Genomic DNA, 22,034 nt, shown 5'->3' on the forward strand with positions numbered 1-22,034 from the left:
TGAATGATATTATTATTAACATCAATATTGGGAAGTGGCATGATAATATTTATGCGGGATAGAAGGAAAAGGGATGGGACATAAGTTTTCTTTCCACTCCGTTTGGGCGTGGACTGTTTTTGTCAAACTTTTCTAGCCCTTTGTTGCCGTTTGTTGTTTTTTGTTTGCTTGATTTTTTTTGTTTTTATTTGATGCTCCATGTTCAAATAAAAAAATTTCAAATTCAAATTCAAATGAATACCATGGTGACGATAATCTGATACTTATCTTAATAAAGCGGTACAAGTTGCTAAAATTTAACTGACACTTTGAACATCTACAAGTCCATGATGACAACTATTATTTTGTCAGCTGGTGTTTTTTTTTTTTTTTGTCATATGTCACGCTGATTTATAGAATCCTAATGTGAACGCTGTCATGTTATGTTCTTTTCTAAATTTAATCTTTTTTTTTGCATAAATGAAGCTGTAAATCATCTTCTTATCTGGCAATGTTATACAACAATTAATGAAATATTCCAAAATGTTTCTATCATTAACAAACCTGTTGTGTGCATTGACCTAATCTACATGCATATTTTATCCTACATCCTACGCTGTGACACGGCTTCCTCCAGCTCCATGGTACTTGGCCAATGAAATGATTGTTGCTACGGAGACACTGGCTTTTTATGCTGTTCCTCAGCGTCTTTTAAAAAAAGCGGGAACTAATCCGTCCCCAGTGTTTGTTGCATCAGGCAGGCTGTGTTTAACAGCAGCAGCAGCAGCAGCAGAGCGCCCACTCTGAAACCCCACAGGGTCAACATCAAAGCAGCTGCTGGTGTCAAGACTGTGATACAACATCTGTATCCTTGTGCTAAGTAGGACACATCCTCACCCCCACTGAATAAATCACACACACAGTAACACAGTATGTAACACAGAAAACACACTGGAACTCCAGAGACTTCATACACATATTAAAAACTGCATGTTTATCCAGAAAATGCCCGAGAAGCAGGAATATATGCAGAAATGTTTTGAATGTGGGCCAAGACAAAACTAAGAATCAAAACTGCCAGATATCAAACATATACAGTATATGGCCAAAAGTACCACTCTCTCTTCCTCTTTTCCTGTCATTCCTTACCTGCGCTGTCAAAAAAAAGGCAAAAAGCAAACAGAGTAAAAAACAAAACCCGAGTTTTTAACGTCACAATTGTAAAAACAAATCATACACATCAAGAACATTTAAAAACACGAACCCTCCTAAAAAAAATCTCTAGTTTCGCTTTGCTACCTTCTTCTGTTCTCTTTTTTTCTCTTGTCTTTTCTTACTGCTGCTCTTATATTTCAAAATCATGACTGCTTGATCGGCTCGCAGATGTGCTTAGCTTGTCAGTCTCAACAGAGTGAGCGCTGAAACTAGTTACCATATATCAGATTGTCATGTCACATGGTCAAATACAAACTTGATAATGGACAACATAAAGATACATATTATCAAGTGATCATAATTGCATATCTGCATATGATTAAAAACACCAAAGACAATAAGAAATAATTATTTAATCCAATTGTCTTTTGTAGTAGTTCATGTTGAATGAGCATATTATTTTCTCCCCCATACATAAACCTGGAGGACTTCATACGTTTGGTCTTGACTCTGTGTGTGTGTGTGTGTGTGTGTGTGTGTGTGTGTGCGCGTGTGTGTGTGTATCTGTCTATCTGCAGCTAATCTCGCAAACTACTGGACCAATCAACCTAATATTTTGTGTGCATATTAATGACTGTATACTCAAAGAAGTCTTGCAATTGCGGTGACAATTGTTGAAAATCTTGTTTTATTTACTGATTTATACTGTCGTTAACTGCTGACTTCTCACGCTTCTTAACCAGCTTGTGGCCCCTTAACTAGGGGCCACAAGTTTTCCAGAAATCACCTCAACTAAAAACAACAAGCCTTAAAATCTGTTGCAGTTTGAACTTCATTGTAAAACTAACATCCACCATACAATCTGTTCTCATTTTGAACAGGAATATCTGCTCTCCATGGGCCCCACTGAAACCACACTGCCTGCATAGTCTATATTTACACCTCTAATGGACTCTGATACTTAAACAACCACAAGAAACTCACGGAATAAGGGACATTTTTTAATAAAAAAAAAGTACAACCAACACTGAACAAGAACATGCTGGTGCTTAAATGTTTAAATGGTTCGTATTAGAAAGAGCAGCCAGGAATAATAAACCGTCTCTTGTTTCTGTGTTGGACATAATGAAAGCCTGAGGCTGAGTGAGTGAGTGAATTAGTGAGTTCATTGGACAAGCTCAACCAAAACATACACTTCAAAAAATGAGGCAATAACTCCACAGGAGAGTTCAACACTGTATTTTCATTACGGTCTTTTGTATTACAGGAGCCGAGGTCAGGGTGAGGTGAGACGGTGAGACACAGGACAAGACAAAAGTCTGAAAGACAATGTTTCAGAAACTAAATACACACTTAGATATTACTTTTGATCTCTTGGTCTCAGTTTAGGCTTTATTCAGTAGTTTATGCAGGAGGGAGGTGATCAATTCCACCTGCCATATATGAGATGGGACATCACACCAGTGTGGCTGCAGGCAGCGCATTATTTTCAGATTTCTGCACTGTTTTGACACCAGAACCCTCATCAGCTCCCTAAATTATTCCTCACAGCCGGAGGGTTCTGAGTGTTAGCAACAACTTCTCCTAAAGTTCATTTCAAGGCTGACAGTTTGTTTTTTCTTCTGATAATGATTCAAATACCTCCACTGAGTATTTCCCAGATTTATTGTCATACTCATTTTTTAAGGTAACATGAGGCTAAAAACTGATTTGGTGTCCGCTGTGACTGAAGGAATTTTGGCAGAAACTTTTGAGATGACATAAACAAAAAGTTTAATAGTGATCAGTCACATTGTGGCTGATACCGGCCGAGTGAATTGTTTCATTACCATTTTATTGACCTATCAAAAATCTGACTAAACATGGGGTGGAGTTCACATTATTCAAATTCAATGAAATATGTAACAAATAATGCAAAAAAATCGACAAAGTAGAAACACTAGAAAGTCTTAAGAGAGATCACATCATCATAAATGTGAATACTGTATAAATTCTTATCGGCGATCATGGGATTAGATGTGAGAGATAATCGTGACCAACACGATAATCTGCCTTCAGATTAACGTAAAAAAGTGCATGTACGAAGGCTGTAGTTTCTGCAAAATAGTTTTTTGAGTTAACAGCAGTGTTTTTTTGTATTTGTGGAAGGTGTATACAGTAGGTCACACATTTACACATGGATTGCAGATCTGCTCACACAAATAATATTGACACAAATCGGTCTACATACCACAGAGTTTTTTTCTTTATCTGAGTCAAGCCTCTGAGGACAGAGAGTGTGGCTTTCTTTAGACAGGAATAGAAATAAACCCGACCTGTTGTTACTTTACCAGACAGAGTGGTTCTGCTCTAAAGTGTCTCTCTGAAGGCTGAAACCACGGGGCGGTCTGCAGTCTGTTTCCATGATGACGTACGTTCGGTCAAATTTGGCTGTGTGTGGTTTGTGTGGGAGTGTGTAAGAGCCTGAAACTGCACTCTGCAGCAGTGTGGTGACTTTAAACGTCAGCCACAGACAGAAGTGTGATCACAAACAGTCCAGTTTGGTGGCATCACGATACATTTTTACAACAAATATCTCTCACCTAGAATAATGACGTTATGAGTTTACATTTCTTGATATACAGCTGTTTGTTTTACACCTAATCTCCACTTGTCCCTGTTTCATAAAAAATGAATATGCTAATAACTGGTTCTGCCAAATATGTTTTGGAGTGAATGTAATTGCTGCCTGTTATGACCACTGGCAACATTTTTTTCACAGTTCTTGTACCACACAAAAGGGGGGCTGGATGGCGGTGGAACAAAACTATTATACGGAAGCAAATGAAATGTGTTGACAGTGAGTGTTGTGCAGATTTGTTCATTCAACAGGCTTCATCATTATGTAAATAAAACATGTAATCATTATGTTTCTTTTAAAAACATTTGTTGCGTTACAAATAAGTAGTAAATAGACATAACTGTAAGGGGACAGATTTTGTTGGGGTTTTTTTTTTTTGACCATCCATTTTCAGTCACGTATCTGGGGATGACTTGGCTGAGCTCCAGATCCAAGTACTCCAGATGATCCTCTCCCCAGCAATGTTTTCCAGCTCCTCCTGGCATTCCTAGGTATTTAGTGGTCCATACAGAACAATAGTGCAGTGAAAGGTTTTGGACTTGTTGCATTACCGGGTATCTGAAGTGTTTTGTAATGTGAGCGGACTATTAATAATGGTGTTCTGATAAGAACAGAAGTGTCAGATAGCAGAGCTGAGTGATGATGAAGAGTGATGATGACACAGGGGGGCATTACTGCTGCTGTTTTGTTGTGGCCAAATGACTGTAAAGCTTTAATACAGTGAGGCGTGTCATCAGTTTATTTCCCTCCAGCCAGCCTCAAGTTTCCATTCAATTTCATGTTTTAACCTGTCGGAGTTATGTAATCCACCTCAGTGACGTTTGACTGTTTTTTTTTTTATTTGGATTCAGTGTAATCACAGGTCATGTTGCTACTGTAAATTGTGTGTTAGAAATAAAGCACAAGCTGCTTCATGCACAGTGGGTTGTTTGTGTGTGTTATGATGGGCACAGTTTGGATGTACAGTCTGCGTTGACTTTGTTTGGATATAAATAGATATTTAGCGCATGCTATAATACAATGTGTTTATTATGCTGTAATGTATAAGTGCAGTAAATTATCTGATCTAAAGCAGACAGTGATGAATGCTAGCAGTGGCTGTTTAAGACCATTTTAAATTTAGGGACCAGGCTGGGGCCACATGCGATTTTAGGGGTGCCAAATATACTATGTAAGCACTGAACTGTTATGTATGATGACCACTACGTATGTTTATTTGCTAAAATACTAATGATACACAAAAAAACCCCACAAGAACAAGTATTTCATGTTAACATAAATTTTATTTTAGATGCTTGTGAATAATTAGTTTCCCATCTCTAGGGATTAAATGTGGTGTGAAAGGTTCTGAAAATATTTGTCATGGTAAGAGACGCCAAAGGGGACTCAAGGTTTAATATCACAGGGGCACTGGCCCTTCATGTCCCCCTTTGAACCACCTTAGGACACTAGCAATCCTACGATTTTGTAGCTCACTTATGCTGCGTTCATTTATCTTGGAGGTGGAGGCTGGGAGTTATGTCACACCTGTGTTGACTGCGTTCCAGTACAACAAGTCTGAATACCAAGATGTTGTTAGCACTATCTTAACACATTATTATGTATTTTGTGCATACAGACACAGGGAGATGTTGGACAGATTTGTCTGTATAACTGTTTTAATGAGACACAAATAAGACAGAATTGCTTATAAACAACACATTACTGCAGTTTTCACTAATGTTGATGCACAGAGCAGCCATCTTTCATTCTGAGGTCGCAGTTGGTTAGGTTCCTCCAGTGATGTGTGTAATCAGCTCGTGTTGCTCTGCTTTATGAAGATGAGTTGAAAATGCCTGACAAAGATTTCTGTTAGATCGAAACGCGGCACAGTTAAAGTTTACTGGGAAGTTTTAATGCAGCGGGTGGATCTTGAGTCTTTGATTCTTGTCTTGGTTAGATTTTTTTTGATCCAGCACCTGTAACAGTGTTTTGGATGCACGTGCCCTCCACCTTGCTTGTTGGTTTAATTTGTTCTGCAGGTATTTGGTCATAGATCAAAGTGTTGGAAACGATAAATGTTGAACTGATGGTAGCGATAGGAAAATCAAAGATGTCACAATTCATCCCGCAGCAAACAGGAATGTCTACACTACATTTGGACAAAATACCACCAAATACTGTTCAGATGTTTCAACATGTTCTCAAAACAAACATGAGGTGTCAACCTCATGGCGGTCCCAGAGGAAAGAGACAGAGCTGTGTATATAAAACTGAAAAATACAGCTGAGAGAGTATTTAGGTCGATTTGGGAGCGTAAAGTCTTTTTGCCAAAAATAAAGGCAGAAATTCTGTTAGCTGTGATGGATTTCCTCATTCAGTTTAATTTCTCTATAAAGTCTCCGTAAAAAGATTTTCTCATTATAGTAAAATAAATGGAAACCAGCAGCTGCAGCTCTCTCGCTCTCTCTGTCTCCCTTTCAGTTACATTTGAAACTTGTCAACTTTATTGGCATGACAGTAAAGGAGCATGAACACAGCTGATGCACTACTCCTCTGGTCTCAATTACATGCAGCTTATACAGCTTGGCTCTTAAAAAAATGTAAATTTTGTGTGAGCGTGTGCACAGTAATGTATCATTTATGAATATCATGTACCTTACATCTTATTTGGCACAAACATAGCACCATAAAGGGACTCTGAGCTGAAATGAATTTTCATTGCAAATTATTGCTCAGTGCTTTTTAATTAACCCTTTGAAAAGAGTAGTGACATCACTTTTCTTTCTTTCTTTTTGATGCTTTCAGACGGCTTTCGCAAGGACAATTGAAATGGGATTTCTTCAAAAAAAAAACACTGAAAGAAGGCAATCATCAACTTCATATGAAATGTCCTGCAAACTGCAAAAGAATTATTAAAAGATGACAAGAAAATGGCCTAAAGCTTAACTTGAAAAAATGTTTTTTTTAATAATTATCAAATGATGAGTGACAAATATCATAAAAGCCATATTTATAATTCTATATTTAAAATAAGTTTTGATTTTTTTAATTATATTATTGTTATTAATAATAATAATTAAAAATTTATTTTAGCACTGGTCATTTTCTGTTTTTGTTATGTTCTGCTTTTCTTTCCTTATTGTTTTTATTATTTGCTAATTTCCGGTAATTTTCTTACAACTTTTTACAATTTCCTTGCCAATTTTTTGTAATTTCGCCAGTTTGCTCAGGTTTCAAAGGGTTTATATTGGCCTACAGGTTTTTGTCAGGAGCTCAACAGCTCTTTGTTCCTGACAAAATTTAACAACTGAAAACATATCCAGCCTTTCACAGGGGTTGAAGCTTTCTTAGTCTTTTGTGTAGTTAACGTAGTGTGAAAAGGTCAACCTTAGGTGGGAGGCATGAGAGAAGAAAAGGCGTATCATAACAACCAGAGTCCTCCCTGATGCGCTCCTCCTCCTCCTCCTCCTCCTCTTTCTCCTAGAGCCCCCTCCTGGCGCGCTCTGTCTCTCAGTCTGCACAGCATGCCGTGTCATATGGACTTATTTAACTCATAGTAAGACTTTATAGCAGGCAGAAGGAGCAGAGAGAAAGAGGAGGAGAGAAAATATTTCTGCGGGTCATGTGAGAAGAACAATTGTCTGGGATTCCTCCTCCAGAGTTTTTACGCGCAGTGGAGAGCGATGGGAGCGGTGCGCCCGGAGCGGAGCGCTCTGCCGCGGCTCTGCCTCCTCCTCCACCTCCTCCTGCTGCTGCTGCTGGGCTTTCCTGTGTCCTCCTCGGCGACATGGGACCTGGTTCTCCTCCACACCAACGACGTACACGCCCGGGTGGAGGAGACCAGCAAGCACTCGGGCAAATGCGGCGGCGGCAGCGGATGTTTCGCCGGGGTGGCCCGGAGAGCCACGATGATCAAGAGGATCCGCAGCACCGAGGACAACGTGCTGCTTCTGGACGCCGGAGACCAGTTCCAGGGGACCGTCTGGTTCAATTACTACAAGGGAGCCGAGGCTGCTCATTTCATGAACAAACTGCGCTACGATGCCATGGTGAGAAACACAGAAAGCTCAATAACTCATAAAGTTATGCTGTTATTCATAACACTGTCAACTTAGATTAGAAAGCACACTAAATCTGACAAGTTGATCTTACTTAAAATGATATTGGAATGTGACTATACTTAAAATGACTTTAAATTAAAATGTACTTATTTTGTGAAGTTGGTGCAACTTAAAAATGACACGTGGAATTACCTCTTCTTTCTTAGCAACTTCAGTAAAGCAAGTTTATCTGATCTCACTTGGTCATGACTGAGAGGATTTTTAGGAGATCTGCAACTTCTGTTTTGAGAAAATGTTTAAGAATATCCAAATATGACTGACTAGTTTGCAACCAGCACAATATAGATATAAAGCACAGGAAACTTAGTTACTGTACACCAATGATGTATGCTAAAATTTGGAGAGATTGATTAAACTTGTCTTTTTTTTTTTTGTTAAAACATTCGACAACTTCACAGATGAAGTAGACGTACATATAATAATATTTTTTAAATAAACTACATTTACATTTACATTTTTCAAGGCAATTGGTTTTCTAGATTCCAATCAACTTGTCAGATTTTACAGTGTGGATAGATTGGAATTTAAATTGTAAATTAATTTTATTCCAACTCTAACTTCACTAAAATGTGTTTGTTTCCAGTAGTAAAGGGAGTGTTCCAGTCCTTAAGTGAATGTAGCAGTACCACAATGCAAAACTCTGTTACCCACCACAACATTTTAGGCGTCAAACATTTAATATCCTCCATTTTTGTGAATTTTTACATATCAGGCTTTTTTGTTTTCTTTATCAATATATGGTATTAATGTCTTTGATTCTGTCAAAAATATCCTTTGCTACTTTAGTGTTTATATTGTGGGGGGGGGGGGGGGGGTTGAAATCTATGCCTGTGAGTTTATCAGTAGAATTTCTAAAAACTACAATTTCAGCAGAAAATACCTGAAGTTCCAGAAATTGTTCTCGGTATGCGTTATTGATGCATACGCCTACATAATAATATTTGACCATATAGAAAGAAAACATATGTTTTGTTGTGAAAAATCTTAATCTGCAAAGGGAAGTTAGCTGTCAGATAACTGGGTAAAAGTATAAAGTATGAAAAATGAAAATACTCTAACCCCACTCAAATCTGTCAAAACTGTACAAAGCTATTTTAAATGTGCAAAATGTATTTCTAATGTTTATTTCTGTATAACAATACTGTTATATTATTACCTTTAATTCTAACAGTAAGAGCCTGTACATTGTTGATGACTGTGATAACTGTGATCCTTGTATTATCTCCTGACAAAGTATTATTGTAGTTTTCCGGTATTAAGATTCAAAATAATGTATTTGTAATTTGGTTGGTTAATTGTCCCACATAGTTAACAACTATAACCAAAAGCAGCAGATGGAAATGAAAAGGTCTCAGTCCAGAGCAGAAGAATCAGACTCTCCTCGGTGAAAGGCTGACTTTGAGTTATTGATTCAGACCTAAAGACCTCAGTCGGTTTCAATTAGCTTAATAGCAGCAACTAAGAGAGAAACGTTATAATGGATCATCTGTCAGCTCTGCACGTTTTAATCTTTGCACCATCTTAAAACTTGATGGAGAATAAATCATTTACTGTTTCCTACAGAGTTGTTTTACCTCTCAAAAGATATGAGGTTAGAAATTCTCTATGTGTAAACACTGACTCCTGAACGGTCACCAAGAGAGGTCAACACACTGCAACCTCAAAAAACGTGTCTAAAGAGCTGCTGGCTGCCGGGCGTCAACATCCAGTTTTTTCTCTTCGGATGTTTGGTTTCCTGTAGCTGGAATTAACTCTCATTCTTAGTATTTAACATGTCCGAGCACAGCTCAGTGGATGTTTATTTGGCGTGAACTGAGCTGAAGGAGGAAACACTCCAGAATTTAAGCAGCACTATGGCCAATCTGCTCAGTGTTGTTATTTCTTGAAGGATTTATGTAATAACCAGATTGACCAGCAAAGACAGAATCTCTTCTCTCTCTCTTACCTCAGCTTGGTGAGGTCAAAGGTCAGCAGATCTCCCAAATCCAATTTTATCAAACCAGTGAGCCATCCATTGTTTTGCTGTTCTACAATGTGATTTTCAAATAAGAAATACTTAACAGTGGAAAAAGTGTTGTTTGACTTCTGATAATGTGTACGAGTCCCAGTGTTCACGGTAGAAAAAAAACTTTGAGATTTTCGTTGAATTATTTATGGTTTTTTGAACGTTTTGTAGTTTTTCTTGTTTTGTAATATACATTCTCAACCTGCGTGTCGGAAATTTAAAAGGGGCCGAATCAGTGAGGTCTCCAGATGATGAAAGGCTTCAAACACTGGGAAAACATCTATCTGTGTGATTTAATCTTGGTCACAGTTTGCGTCTGACTGCATCAGAGCAGTGCTGAGATCTACTGTGTGATGAAGCACTACAACAGGGACACTCAACTTGCTGTGTTTAGGGGCTACTTTCACAAGAGGCCAGGGGCCAGTCACAGCTGCCCCCTTTCTAGGATTTTAGTACGTTTCAAGGATTTTTGAGTATTTCTATGATTTAAGGACATTTCTAGGAATTTAAGGATGTATCTGTGATGTTGGGACATTTCTGGGATTTTAAGACATTTATAGGAATTTAGAACATTTGTTGGATTTTAGGACGTTTCTATGATTTTGGGACATTTCTAGGATTTCTGGACATTTCTGGGATATTAGGACAATTCTAGGATTTCAGGACATTCGGGGCTCAGCTTTGACCTCTGTTGGGGGATGCAGAGGATCCTCCACTGGCACTTAAAAAAAAAGAAAACAAACACAAGCTCTACATGTGTCAAAAAACAAGCTTTGGACAAAGCACTGGCACAGTTAACTGTATAATTCTACTCCACTACATTTCAGATGGAAATGTAGTACTTTTTAATACACTGCATTTATTTGACACATTTCATTTGTTGTGTAAAATCTGATATTACCTAGTGCAGTTCTGAATGTCTGTCTGCAGTTTTATATTTGAATTGATTTTTATTTGTCAGGTTTTTGGAAATCATGAGTTTGACAACGGAGTAGAAGGACTCATGAAACCATTCATGGAGCAGATCAAGTGTCCCGTTCTCAGCGCCAACATCAAATCAGACAAAACTCTGGCCTCGACGTTTGGCAGCTCTTATCTACCTTATAAGATCCTTACTGTTGGTGCTGAGAAGGTTGGCGTGGTGGGATACACATCACGGGAAACTCCTGATCTGTCCAGACCTGGTGAGTGGAGTGGATGTCTTCTGTCTAGGATTTCTCTGTTTGCTTTTAACTCTGTCTTGTGCTCATCCGAAGGCCTCCACACCGTAAACATGATGATGAACATAAACACTCCCGCTCTCATTTTCATGGCCTACATCGGTGAAGCGTACACTGTTTCCTCTCAAGCTGTCATGAAGAGTTTGGATTGTGGAAGCAGAAATGCCTACACAAGTTAAATCTTTTATTGTAGTGGCTACAGAATAAAAAACAAACCAAAAAAGCCATGTGAAAGAAAATCGCTGCAAAACTTTAAAAGGGGCAGACTGATAGTTTCCTCTCACCTCTCCATGTTGCCTCTACAGGACCACACGTGATGTTTGAGGACGAGGTGACGGCCCTGCAGCTGCAGGTGGACAAACTGCAGACGCTGGGAGTCAATAAGATCATCGCTCTGGGTCACTCAGGCTTTACTGTGGACCAGGAGATCGCCAAGAAGGTCAAAGGAGTCGATGTCGTCATCGGTGGACACAGCAACACTTTCCTTTATACAGGTGGGGAGTTGAATATAGAGGTTCATATCACAGACAGACTGTCGCTAATCTGAGTTTCATGCTGCATTTACATACACACAGTAAAACCTCTGACATACAGAGGTCACACAGTTTACTCTGTGTTGTGCCTTTATTGTGTGGTTTGTTAACAAATGTAGAGTGCCCCAGAGATTTTCTGCAGACCATCTTGGAAACTAACGTCACCCTGGTTCCCTCTTCAAAAAGCCTCTGGGATTTTTCCATTGGATTTTAGATTACTGTAGAAAATAAGCTCTGTTGTGAACAACTGATTTTGATACTTTGATACAAGATGATCTTCACAATTGAATGCCACTGTCAGGGTATTTGAAGCCTAAATGCAATAACCAAAAGTAAAAAAATGAATTCTGGGCTATAACCAACTACACCACAGGCGTGTTGCCACCATTACGAGACTGTACAGTGTTTGCTGCATTTTGTCGTGATGACCTTCTGCACTCTCATTCAGCCACTTTATAGCTTTTTACGATATGTAAAGGTTTAAAAGTATGACATATTTTATGTTGTAGAACAAAATGTTAAAGTCTCTTCAGCTATTGTTTACCACAGACCTTCTAACCCAAAACCCTGTAAAAAGAACCCAACCTGTTGACTTTTAGACGACGGAACAGGAAGTGCTAAAATGCTAACCGATTTCCGGGTTTTAGGACTCACTAATGAGGTTCTCTGTTAGTGTTAATGTGTTTATATTGTATTTTATTTCAGTTTAATTGCCTGTGATGTCGTTCTGCAGCCATTTGTCACCGGTTTTTGAAACTTCTGTAGCTCTTTTCGCCATTGTTTTATTTTACTACTCTGCTGTGTCTGACACTGCGAGCTGAGAGGAAACTTTGAGTCTTCATACTCGTGGTTAGCTCAAGAGTATACACGATGTCGACTCGAGTCTGGTCTCATAAATAACTGGTCTGGTCTCCATAAATAACCCTGTAGTGTTTTATACAAACGGCGGTGAACAGTCACTGAGGAGGTAGAGGAAGAGAGTTGTTGGACCTCAGGATGCAGAAAAAAGGAAAGGAAAAGGAAAATAAAAATATTTTTATGCAGCAGAGATCAAGAAGTTTGTAACTTTCAGGCCAGCACTTTTTTCGTGCAGATTTGTGCTATAAATTCATTTAAAGCCACAGACTGAAGAAAAAAAACCATGAAATTAGTGGCTTTTTTGTAGCTTGTTTTTCCATTTTTATCAGTTACTAGAGGCAGAACAACCAAGATGGCCGACTCTAAGGCTGTCTCCATGTTATTGTTAATTTAAACCATTGTTTTCTTATGGAGAGCGGAATGATGTCGAATCTCACTAAAGCGCAACCACAATTCTTTGCTACGGTTAAAATTTGATTTGTTTCACATTTTAACCATTTTTTGTCATGTCCTTTTGAAATGCAACCAAAATATGATATGCTAACAGATATGCTAACTTGCTATGTTAATGGCACCACCAATGGCACCAACTAGAGGTGGAGGTCCTTTGTTTTTTTTATGTTTCCCACCATTGACCTGATACTGGGACATCTGTCAGTCAGTGGTCTGAATCTGAATCTACTTGATCAATAAATTAGTTGATCCATAGAAAATAGAAAATTTGGGTGTCTGGTTTTTTAGACTAAAGAACTGAACAAACAAATGATTGTCAGATTAAGTGATGATGATGATAATAATCATCAACTGCAGTCGTAGCAAACACATCTTAAGAAATGTTATTTGACCAGGAGAAAACTTGCTGAAGCATGCACAATGACAAAATCAACCAAGCCTCCTGTTTCATCACAATAAAAGCTCCCACCTCCTTCTAATACAGTATAACATATACACTGTCGTTGAAACAGGCAGTTGTTTCAACACCAGGATACAAATCCAACCTGTCCAAAATGTTGTAATCATACATACTGTTTGAATGCACAGTAATACCTCAAACATCACACATACTTTTCTTTAAGCCTTTACTAGCAGATTACACCAGCAGTGAGCAGCTTAAAATATTCTTTATAAAGCTGTCACTGGATGACCAGTCATATAAAGTTTCAAAACACCTGTGATTTCACACTTTTCCCTAAAGTGAGACAAAAGAAGTGTGTTCCTCACAGGTGACTCGTCAGACTTAAAGAGCTTTAGCTTGCTGTTAGTCATAGCGAGCGTAATGTCAGTGCGTAAAGTGTTACCACAGGGGAGAGATTTTATTAGAAATTGTTTTGTTTGTTTTTTGGGGTTTTTTTATGTCCAAGTTGAGTCACTGCTAAGACACGCTGCCATCATGAGGATATAATTAATGAAGTGTTCAAAGGCTCCTTTGAATGGCAGAAATCCTGGGCTTCAATTTACCCTATCACTGTTCATTTCTATGTAGAGGTGAGGAATTCTGCTGTTGTCTGCAAAGAATGTGCAGCAGAATTAATATCTACCACACCAGAACAAAAAATGTGAGAAGATTGTCTGTTAGAAACTTTGTCTGCAGTCTGTAAACGGCGGTACAGTTAGTGCCTCATTGATCGGCCAAGGTAATTCTACTGAAAATGTTTTTCACTGAGAAGAAGCTCGATTGGAAATGGATCAGTTTCTGTAACAGAAAGGAGGCTCTGATGAAGACCATGTGTTGCGTTCTTTTTTCTTTTTTTTCAAATTGGACTTGCATCTGAAATTGAAACACTTCTGGGATTTTTAAACTAAACAGTTCAAAGGAATGAGTGTTACGATTCTGGGCCAACTCCAGTAGTAGATGTGTCAGTAGGAAATAGAGTGCTGCCATGTGGTTAGTAAGATAGCTTTGGGCAAACTGGCACGATTAAAAGTATTCTGAATCATCTATTAGCAGCTCCTGTTTGCTTTGTGGATATACAGACAGCTATGACTGGATTACTTTAACAATGAAGAAAACTTGAAAACGCGATGATTCTGAAGCGAGTTCTGCAGTTACGAGGAGCGTCTTTTTCTTTGACTTTTCAGTGGACATTTAATGCAGTGGACATTGTGGATAATGATATTGTTGGAAAGTGTAAGTCAAGAGGACATTTTTTTAAACTTGTAGTTTTCATTAGAGTTACCTTTAAAAATAGCTGTTTTTAGATTTACACCGACTCTGAAACTCCTAATTTTTCTTTTTGATCTATACATTTTATTCTTCAGGAACCCCTCCTTCTTCCGAAGTCCCTGCAGGTCTTTATCCGTTCATGGTGAAGTCAGTCGACGGGCATCAGGTTCCTGTTGTGCAGGCCTACGCCTTTGGAAAATATCTGGGTTATCTGAAGGTGACCTTTGACGATGCTGGGAACGTGCTGAAGTCCACAGGAAACCCCATCCTGCTGGACAGCAGCGTGCCACAGGGTAAAGATAACACAATATTTTATTTTCTTTATGGGTTTTGTTTAGGTTTACTTTTTTTTGTTGTTGTTTTTTGTGTCAGAGGGAAAAATGCTATTCCAAAACCCCTTTCAGACATGAAAAACACAACATTGGGGTCTCCATTCATCTCTTAAATGAATGTCTGTTCATTTGCATGTTTCTGTCATTCAAACATGTAAATGTTCTGTATTTGCTCATTGGGAGCAGAGAAGCGGTGTCACACCCAGGCTGCCCCACTAGTGGATATTTTGATTTTCTCGTCAATGTCAGTATTTATTTAAGAATTTGGCTTTTTTTTTATGACAGATTTACAGCAAAGAATGAGAAAGTGAAAAATTGTGACTCATATAATTTCTATTTAAAAACTGGAAGTACAGAACATCAGTGCTGGTCTGCTGATTATTGGTGTTTCACCTCTTTTGCTTGTGAGGTGAAACAGTTTCAAAAACTGATCCAATATGAAAAAAACTGCTCCTTCACAGCGACTTTTACACATTATTACAAGGATTGAGTGATAATCTGTCTTTGTGTGCTGCTGCAGCCTTCAGCTGTTTTTAACAGAACAGAAATGTCACATTCTTGTACTGTGATAAAGAGCAGAAGCCTCTTAGCACAGGAATGTTCATATTTCTCCTCTAGATCTTTCTCAGTGGTCTTTCGTTTAGTCTGTAATGTACAGTAAAGGGAACATGCAGATAATTAGCGTCCATGTTTATGGTCACACAAAGCCACTTTGTTTGAATCATAGACTGTATAAATAATGGACATAGCTACCATTACATCACACACTGGCTTGTGGACTGCTGTTCTGAAGCCTCAAGTTTGGTATTTTGGCCATTGCTATCTTGTTTTGTGGAGTCAGAAGTGACAGAATTTGGGTGAGAGGCTTGGAGGAGAGAGGGGTGGATCTGACTGAGAAACAGAGGACACTATTTGCAGAAAGCTTGTCACTCAAAGCAGCTTTCCCTTTATTATGCATAACTTTAAGCCTTGACAAAATGTAAATGGAAGAGTAATTTATTCAACCCTGTTGTCGTGAAGGTGGAAATGATCTAGAGAGACTAAAACTGCTTTTTGTACCAGGCTGTATACAAGTTTATTTCTGTTGTAAAGTTGGACATTCAAACATGGAGGTCTATGGGGATTGTTTTTTTTTTCTGGAGCCAGCCTCAAATCCATTCAAGGAACTGCAGTTTTTGACTGTTTTGTGTTGGCTTCACTTTTCAGCTTTGCAACCCTTCTCGATTAAATGTTTTAAAGTAAACATGTTACAGGTCAAACGTTGCAGAACATAGAACAGGCAGGTAGAAATAAAGCTGACAGAAGACGAAAGTCATAAACTGACAAACACAGCTGGCTGAGGTTAAAAAACAAGCACAAAGAAAAAACACAATAAACTGAACTTACAACAAACTAGAACAAGCAACACAGAGCAGCAACTGTGCACCAGCACAGACAGACTGACAGAAGACAAGGAGAGCAGGGAGAGAACGAGGGACAGGTGACCACAGATCATGAGGAACAGGTGAGACAAATCAGGGCGGGGCAGACAATCAGTGAGACAGAAAACCTACAAAGACAGGAAGAAAAACCAGATGTGACACACAAGGAGTGAACCAACACAATAAAACCGAAACCAAGCATGAATGAATATTTAAACAAGGAAAAAACACAAAAAGAAAACACAAAGTCCACAAGATCACAGACTCAGGACCCAGGATCATGACAAAATGAAGCATCGTCATTTACTTTGTGGAGAATTTCAAAGCATATAAACAATGTGGCATTAAAATGGGATGAAAACAAATCACCACAGTAAAACAGAAGATAAAAATAACAAGTCATTAAAGCAAACCCGGCGTCTGATAGTGACTCACAGGAAGCCCTTTGTCTATGATACCCACAGCTAAAACACATTGTAACACAAGGTTAATGTTGTGAAATGGTCACAATTAGGTTTAGGCATCAAAACTGCTTGGTCAGGTTTCGAAAAAAGATCACTTGTCTGTTGAAATAGGTACATTAGTTATACAACAAGTATAAGTATAAAGTAACAAACTGTGGTCCTCTGAATAAAAGTCTGTTTCGTTTGTCCCATTCTTTTTCGCTTCTACGCAGACTTTCTCACTCTGTATTCTACGTCTGGTGCTCTGAGGGTCATGTTTGGCCGTGGAGGGGTCTACATTGCAGTTAGTTGAAAGTCTGTAACGTGTCACTAAGACGCTGAAGGGTGCCTTTGGTGTCGATAGCACACTGAGGGGTGTGACAGAGCGTCAGTATTTGAAAACCCTAGAATGAGAATCGGCTTTAGTGGGAATATTGAAAGCGCCAAAACAGACACGGTGGTTTTAGAAAGTACTAGGAGTGCTGCCTGGAAGTACGAAAGACTTTTATTCACATACACAAAGATATCACCTCAACTCCGACTAAAATTAAACATCTTGTCCAGATCCAGAAGTTCTTGATGATGTGGAGGAATGGAAAAAGAATCTGAGCAGCTACTCAGCTCATGTGGTGGGTAGGACTCTGGTCTTCCTGAACGGGACCACTGAGGAGTGTCGATTTCGGGAATGCAACCTGGGAAACCTGATCTGTGATGCCATGGTAAGTATCTCATGATGAAGTGAAGGAAGATACCAGTAAAACGCCCTGAAACAAGTAGAGGGTCTCTCCTGTTGAGGCTCTTTTGTGACCTGAAGTTAAAGTTGGAAATTTTAGCAGCTCGTAATGTCCTCCTGACTGCCATACACTTTTTGTTATCCGGGGTCATTTTGACCTCACCCTGTTTTGACTGTTATTTAAAGCATAAATGTAGCAGCCGGGCTGTAACATAATTTGTTTGTTGTACAAGGTTTCGTATATATAAAAATACCTAAACTTAAAATTGACAGGATATCTGCCTGGTCTCTGTTTCCAGATTGACAACAACATCAGGTTTGCAGACGATCAACAGTGGAACCATGTCAGCGCCTGCATCTTCAACGGAGGAGGCGTCCGCACGTCTATTGACGAACGTACCAGGAACGGTCAGAAATATTTTAAAATCAGAGCCGGAAAGTGACAGGAAATAATATAAGATGGCTTTGGATGGAAAAGAAGACAGTAACTGTCTGTCCTTTTAAAGAAGACTTAAATAATGTATGTCCATCCATCCATGTCTTCATCTTCAGCAAGCTGTCTTAAAAGGCCTCGCTAAAAAAATCAGATCAGATAGCTGCAGTGGATTTAAAACGCACAAAGACCAGGAGAGTCCACATCAGTCCAATCCTCAGATCTTTGCTCTGGCTTCCTGCATGCCAAACAAGTGACTTTGAAATATTAGTGTTTGTTTGTAAAGCGCTGAATGGTTTATTTCTAATCTGCCGCTCTGTTACGAAGCATCTAAACCTGTCAGATGGTCTGGTTCAGGTCTGCTTCCAGAGTCCAAACTAAATAAGGAGAGGCAGAGCTCAGTCTTAAGGCTTCACATACCTGAAAAAAAGAAAAAAAGTTGAGATCCGCTCTGACTAAATTGGGGTTTAACACTTTACGGTTAACCTCTGCATTTTAGTTCATTTTTGGAGAATTTAGTCATGGCTTGCATTTTAATTATTGCATGGTTGAATTTGTTTTGTTCTACTTTTATTTAATTGTAATGTTCCATCTTACCTTAAGTCCTTAAAATCTTTCTCATGTATGTCTTTTCCTCAAAATTAGCACCCCTGCAATTGTCTCTATGAAAAGAATCATGGTGGAGAGTCATAACATTGCATGTTAGGTTTAGGAAAGCAAAGTGACATAGGTTAAGTTTAGGAAAAGAGTCATGGTTGGGCACCACCATATTCTCTTTTTAATGTAAAGATATGTAGGTTACGTTTAGGAAAAGAAACGGTTGGCTGTTGTCACATTAGGTACTTAACTTTATGAAGTACTTTAACTAAAAGTTCTCTTGGTTTCACAAGGGACTCAAACACCAGTCTTGTGGGTTAAAGTCCTGTGTTTGTTGGACCCATTCACCATCCAGCTTTCCTCTTTATGTGGACATTCATTCTTTTTACTCCCCCTGTCTTTACTCAAGCCGTGCATTCAGCGCGTGAAAGCAACCTTCAAGATTACGTGGGTTATATACAAATTCTGGTGCATTACTTTTTGCAGTTATACATACAAATAGTAAATGAGAACAGCCTGTAAAGTCATACTACACACAGTCATTGATGATTTTTTGTGTTTTCTGTGCTAAACTTTCTGCCAGAAAAGCTTTAATTAACAGTGTTGACATCTGCAGGTTCGATCACCATGGAAGACCTAATCTCTGTCTTACCTTTCGGAGGAACCTTCGACCTGGTGCAGCTGAAGGGCTCCACGCTGTACAAAGCCTTCGAACACTCAGTGAGACGATACGGCCAGAGCACCGGGGAGTTCCTTCAAGTGTCCGGTATCTTTATTTTTACATTGTTTCCATCAGTATATTAAATTAGAACGTTTGAATCTTTTGGGAGTAAAAGATGACAAACTTTCTGTATTGGAGGATACAGAGGAATGACAAATGAAGACTGATGTGAAAACTGTCTTTGAAGCTAACAAATTACCTCACAAATACGTACAAAACGTTTTGTTTTTACAGATTAAACATGTTAATTAGAGAGCTTTAGAGGTGTTGAGTGGCAGATTTTGTTACGTTTGGACTTTGATACTAGGCTTCTAACATATTTCATTCGGTAGTTTAAAAGGTATTTAGGTTTGATCCTCAGACGTACTGATGGATAAGTCAGACTGATGGTGTTTGCGTGTCCTCCGGCAGGATTTCATGTCGAGTTTGACCTCTCCAAAGCTAAGGGGCATCTTGTGAAGAGCCTCAGCATCCTCTGCACAAAGTGTAGAGTTCCTAGCTATGAACCGGTTGAGGACGAGACAGTTTATAAGGTGGTGCTGCCGTCCTACATGGTGAAGGGTGGAGACGGATTCACCATGATCCCGAACGAGATGCTTAAACACAACAGCGGTGAGACATTTGTTTGTTTCATTAACTTGTTACGGTACCTTTTTTGGGGCCTGACTCTATTTTATTTTTTATTTTCTTTCAGGAGATTTGGACATTTCAGTTATGTCCAACTACATCATGCAGAAAAAGAAGGTTTATCCATCTGTTGAAGGACGCATCAAGATCTACAACTCAGCTTCTGGACAAACTGCTCCACTGGTTTTATTGGTTTCATTGGGGCTGCTATGGACTCTATGTGGGAGCGACTGACTTGAGCCAGAAACATAAAAGGACTGAAAAAGGTTTTTAACCAAACTTCATGTGAACTTGAAGAACTAACAGGACTGATGAATGTAATTTAACGCGACTGAAAGGCTCACCTTACAAAAAATATGATTTGATTATACTGTCAGTTGCATTTAACGATTACTTTAAAAGTAAAATTAAGCCCAACTTCATGTGGTTCAACTTTGGATGAAACCACAACCAAGAAACGCCTTAGAAACTACGACCACTAGATGATGCCCTGAAGAAAACAGTATTGAGTTGAGCGCAAAATCCTCAAATGAAATAAATCATGAAATAAAAACATCCTTTACACTAGAAGTTAAAAGACTCCGTTTTAAAATTTTACTAATTGGTAGTAATGTGAAAAATATTGATGTAGGTATTATGACTTCAGAAGTACAATCTTGGAACGCATCAGTTATTGGTATGAAGACGATAAGCCTCTGGGGGCAACAAGGCCTCCAGGAAGTGCCCCGCAGACTCTGAAGTCAGTATTTCATAGTGGCCAAATGCTTGATGCAGTTTGGCCCAAAAACTTTACCCCATAGCTTTAAATTGTGAAAGAGACATTTGTAAATTGTTGGCTACATTTTTTTGAGTGGCAAAAGTAATCCCACAAAGTGACTTGCTTCACTATCAGGATTTGATACGTTTGGCCCAATAACATCTAGAAAGTCTTGAGGAGCCACACGATTAAAAAATTTTATCCCTGTTCAAGCTTAACAGGAAGTTAGCCGCTCAGCTTATGAAAGTCTGTAGTGTGCCTTCTCTATGGGCCTCACAAGACTGAAGATCTGCATAATCTTACATCCATTAGGTCGTTTTTTGTTTTTTTTTTTTGCCTAAGCAAATTTCATAAGAGTAAATTGGGGCCCAAACTCCAGTGCTGTATCCAGTTCTCTATTAACATCCATGGAAGCAAAGGTAAATATTTCTGGAGATTTGGTGTAGCAAGCAGATATCTGAGCCAAAACTTCCTCCACTGTGCGATATCTGTAAACTGATATCTACATATAAATACAGATGAATTAAAACAAACAAAAAAAAAGCTTGACAACTTTGAATGAAACTTAATATTTGATGGTGATAGAAAAAAAACCTATTCATTCAGAATATCTGGGTTAAAGTTCCTGTGAGCAAAACTCCAGCTTTTATATATATGACTCTGACCTCTAAACTTTCTGTGGTGAGAGGAGAGGACTTCATTTTCGGCCTCAATTGAGAATCCCATCATGAGCTGAAGCATAAAGCAGTTTAATTTCTTTTCATTGTGGCTGTACGTCAGCTCAAACAGAGGCAGCGTTCAGCAGACTCTCCTCTGTCTGCAGCATCCAGTGTTTTTAAACCAGAGCTCCTCAGAGTTGAGAGAACAAGGCTTCCTCTGTGTGAGGGATCTCCCAAATAACGCTTGCAGCCTGTTAATGTTCGGGAACTCCTTATTAGTCAGTCCACTGAGCGCCAACACAGCTGGCACAAGCGTACAACTGGCATGAGCTGCCAAATGCTGGTAAACAACCACATTAACACACTGTGGAAACTGTTCTCCATCTGCTTTCATTTAGTAGATGTTGGACATGAGGACAAAGAGCTGGCACATGAAGGAATCAGCAAGGGTCACATACAGGACAGAGTCAGGTTTCTATTAGTAGCTTTTTATAGTTCAATATTTAGTCAATCAGTGGAAAGAGATTCCTAGTGCCCAGTCAAAGGAATGTTGACTGTGATTTCCACTTTTACTCCTAAACAAAGTGGCTGCATCTTCATTTAATTGTACTTCAGTACCACAGTAAGAAGTGGGATTTTTCAGTGCAGATGTTGCACCAGTTTATGGATAATTT

General features: G+C 38.9%; 1 protein-coding gene across 1 annotated transcript; it reads left to right on the forward strand.

Moving 5' to 3' along the window:
• The first annotated feature begins 7,242 nt into the window (after positions 1-7,242).
• Positions 7,243-20,178, forward strand: nt5e (5'-nucleotidase, ecto (CD73)). The gene is made up of 9 exons (XM_042503968.1): positions 7,243-7,785; positions 10,824-11,046; positions 11,388-11,576; positions 14,733-14,930; positions 17,398-17,552; positions 17,866-17,974; positions 19,213-19,362; positions 19,729-19,929; positions 20,012-20,178. The coding sequence occupies exons 1-9, from the start codon at positions 7,420-7,422 to the stop codon at positions 20,176-20,178; spliced, it is 1,758 nt and encodes a 585-aa protein (XP_042359902.1). The 5' UTR covers positions 7,243-7,419.
• The last annotated feature ends 1,856 nt before the right edge of the window (positions 20,179-22,034 follow it).

Source organism: Plectropomus leopardus, chromosome 16 (genome assembly GCF_008729295.1).
Source record: "Plectropomus leopardus isolate mb chromosome 16, YSFRI_Pleo_2.0, whole genome shotgun sequence".
Lineage (NCBI taxonomy): Eukaryota > Metazoa > Chordata > Actinopteri > Perciformes > Serranidae > Plectropomus > Plectropomus leopardus.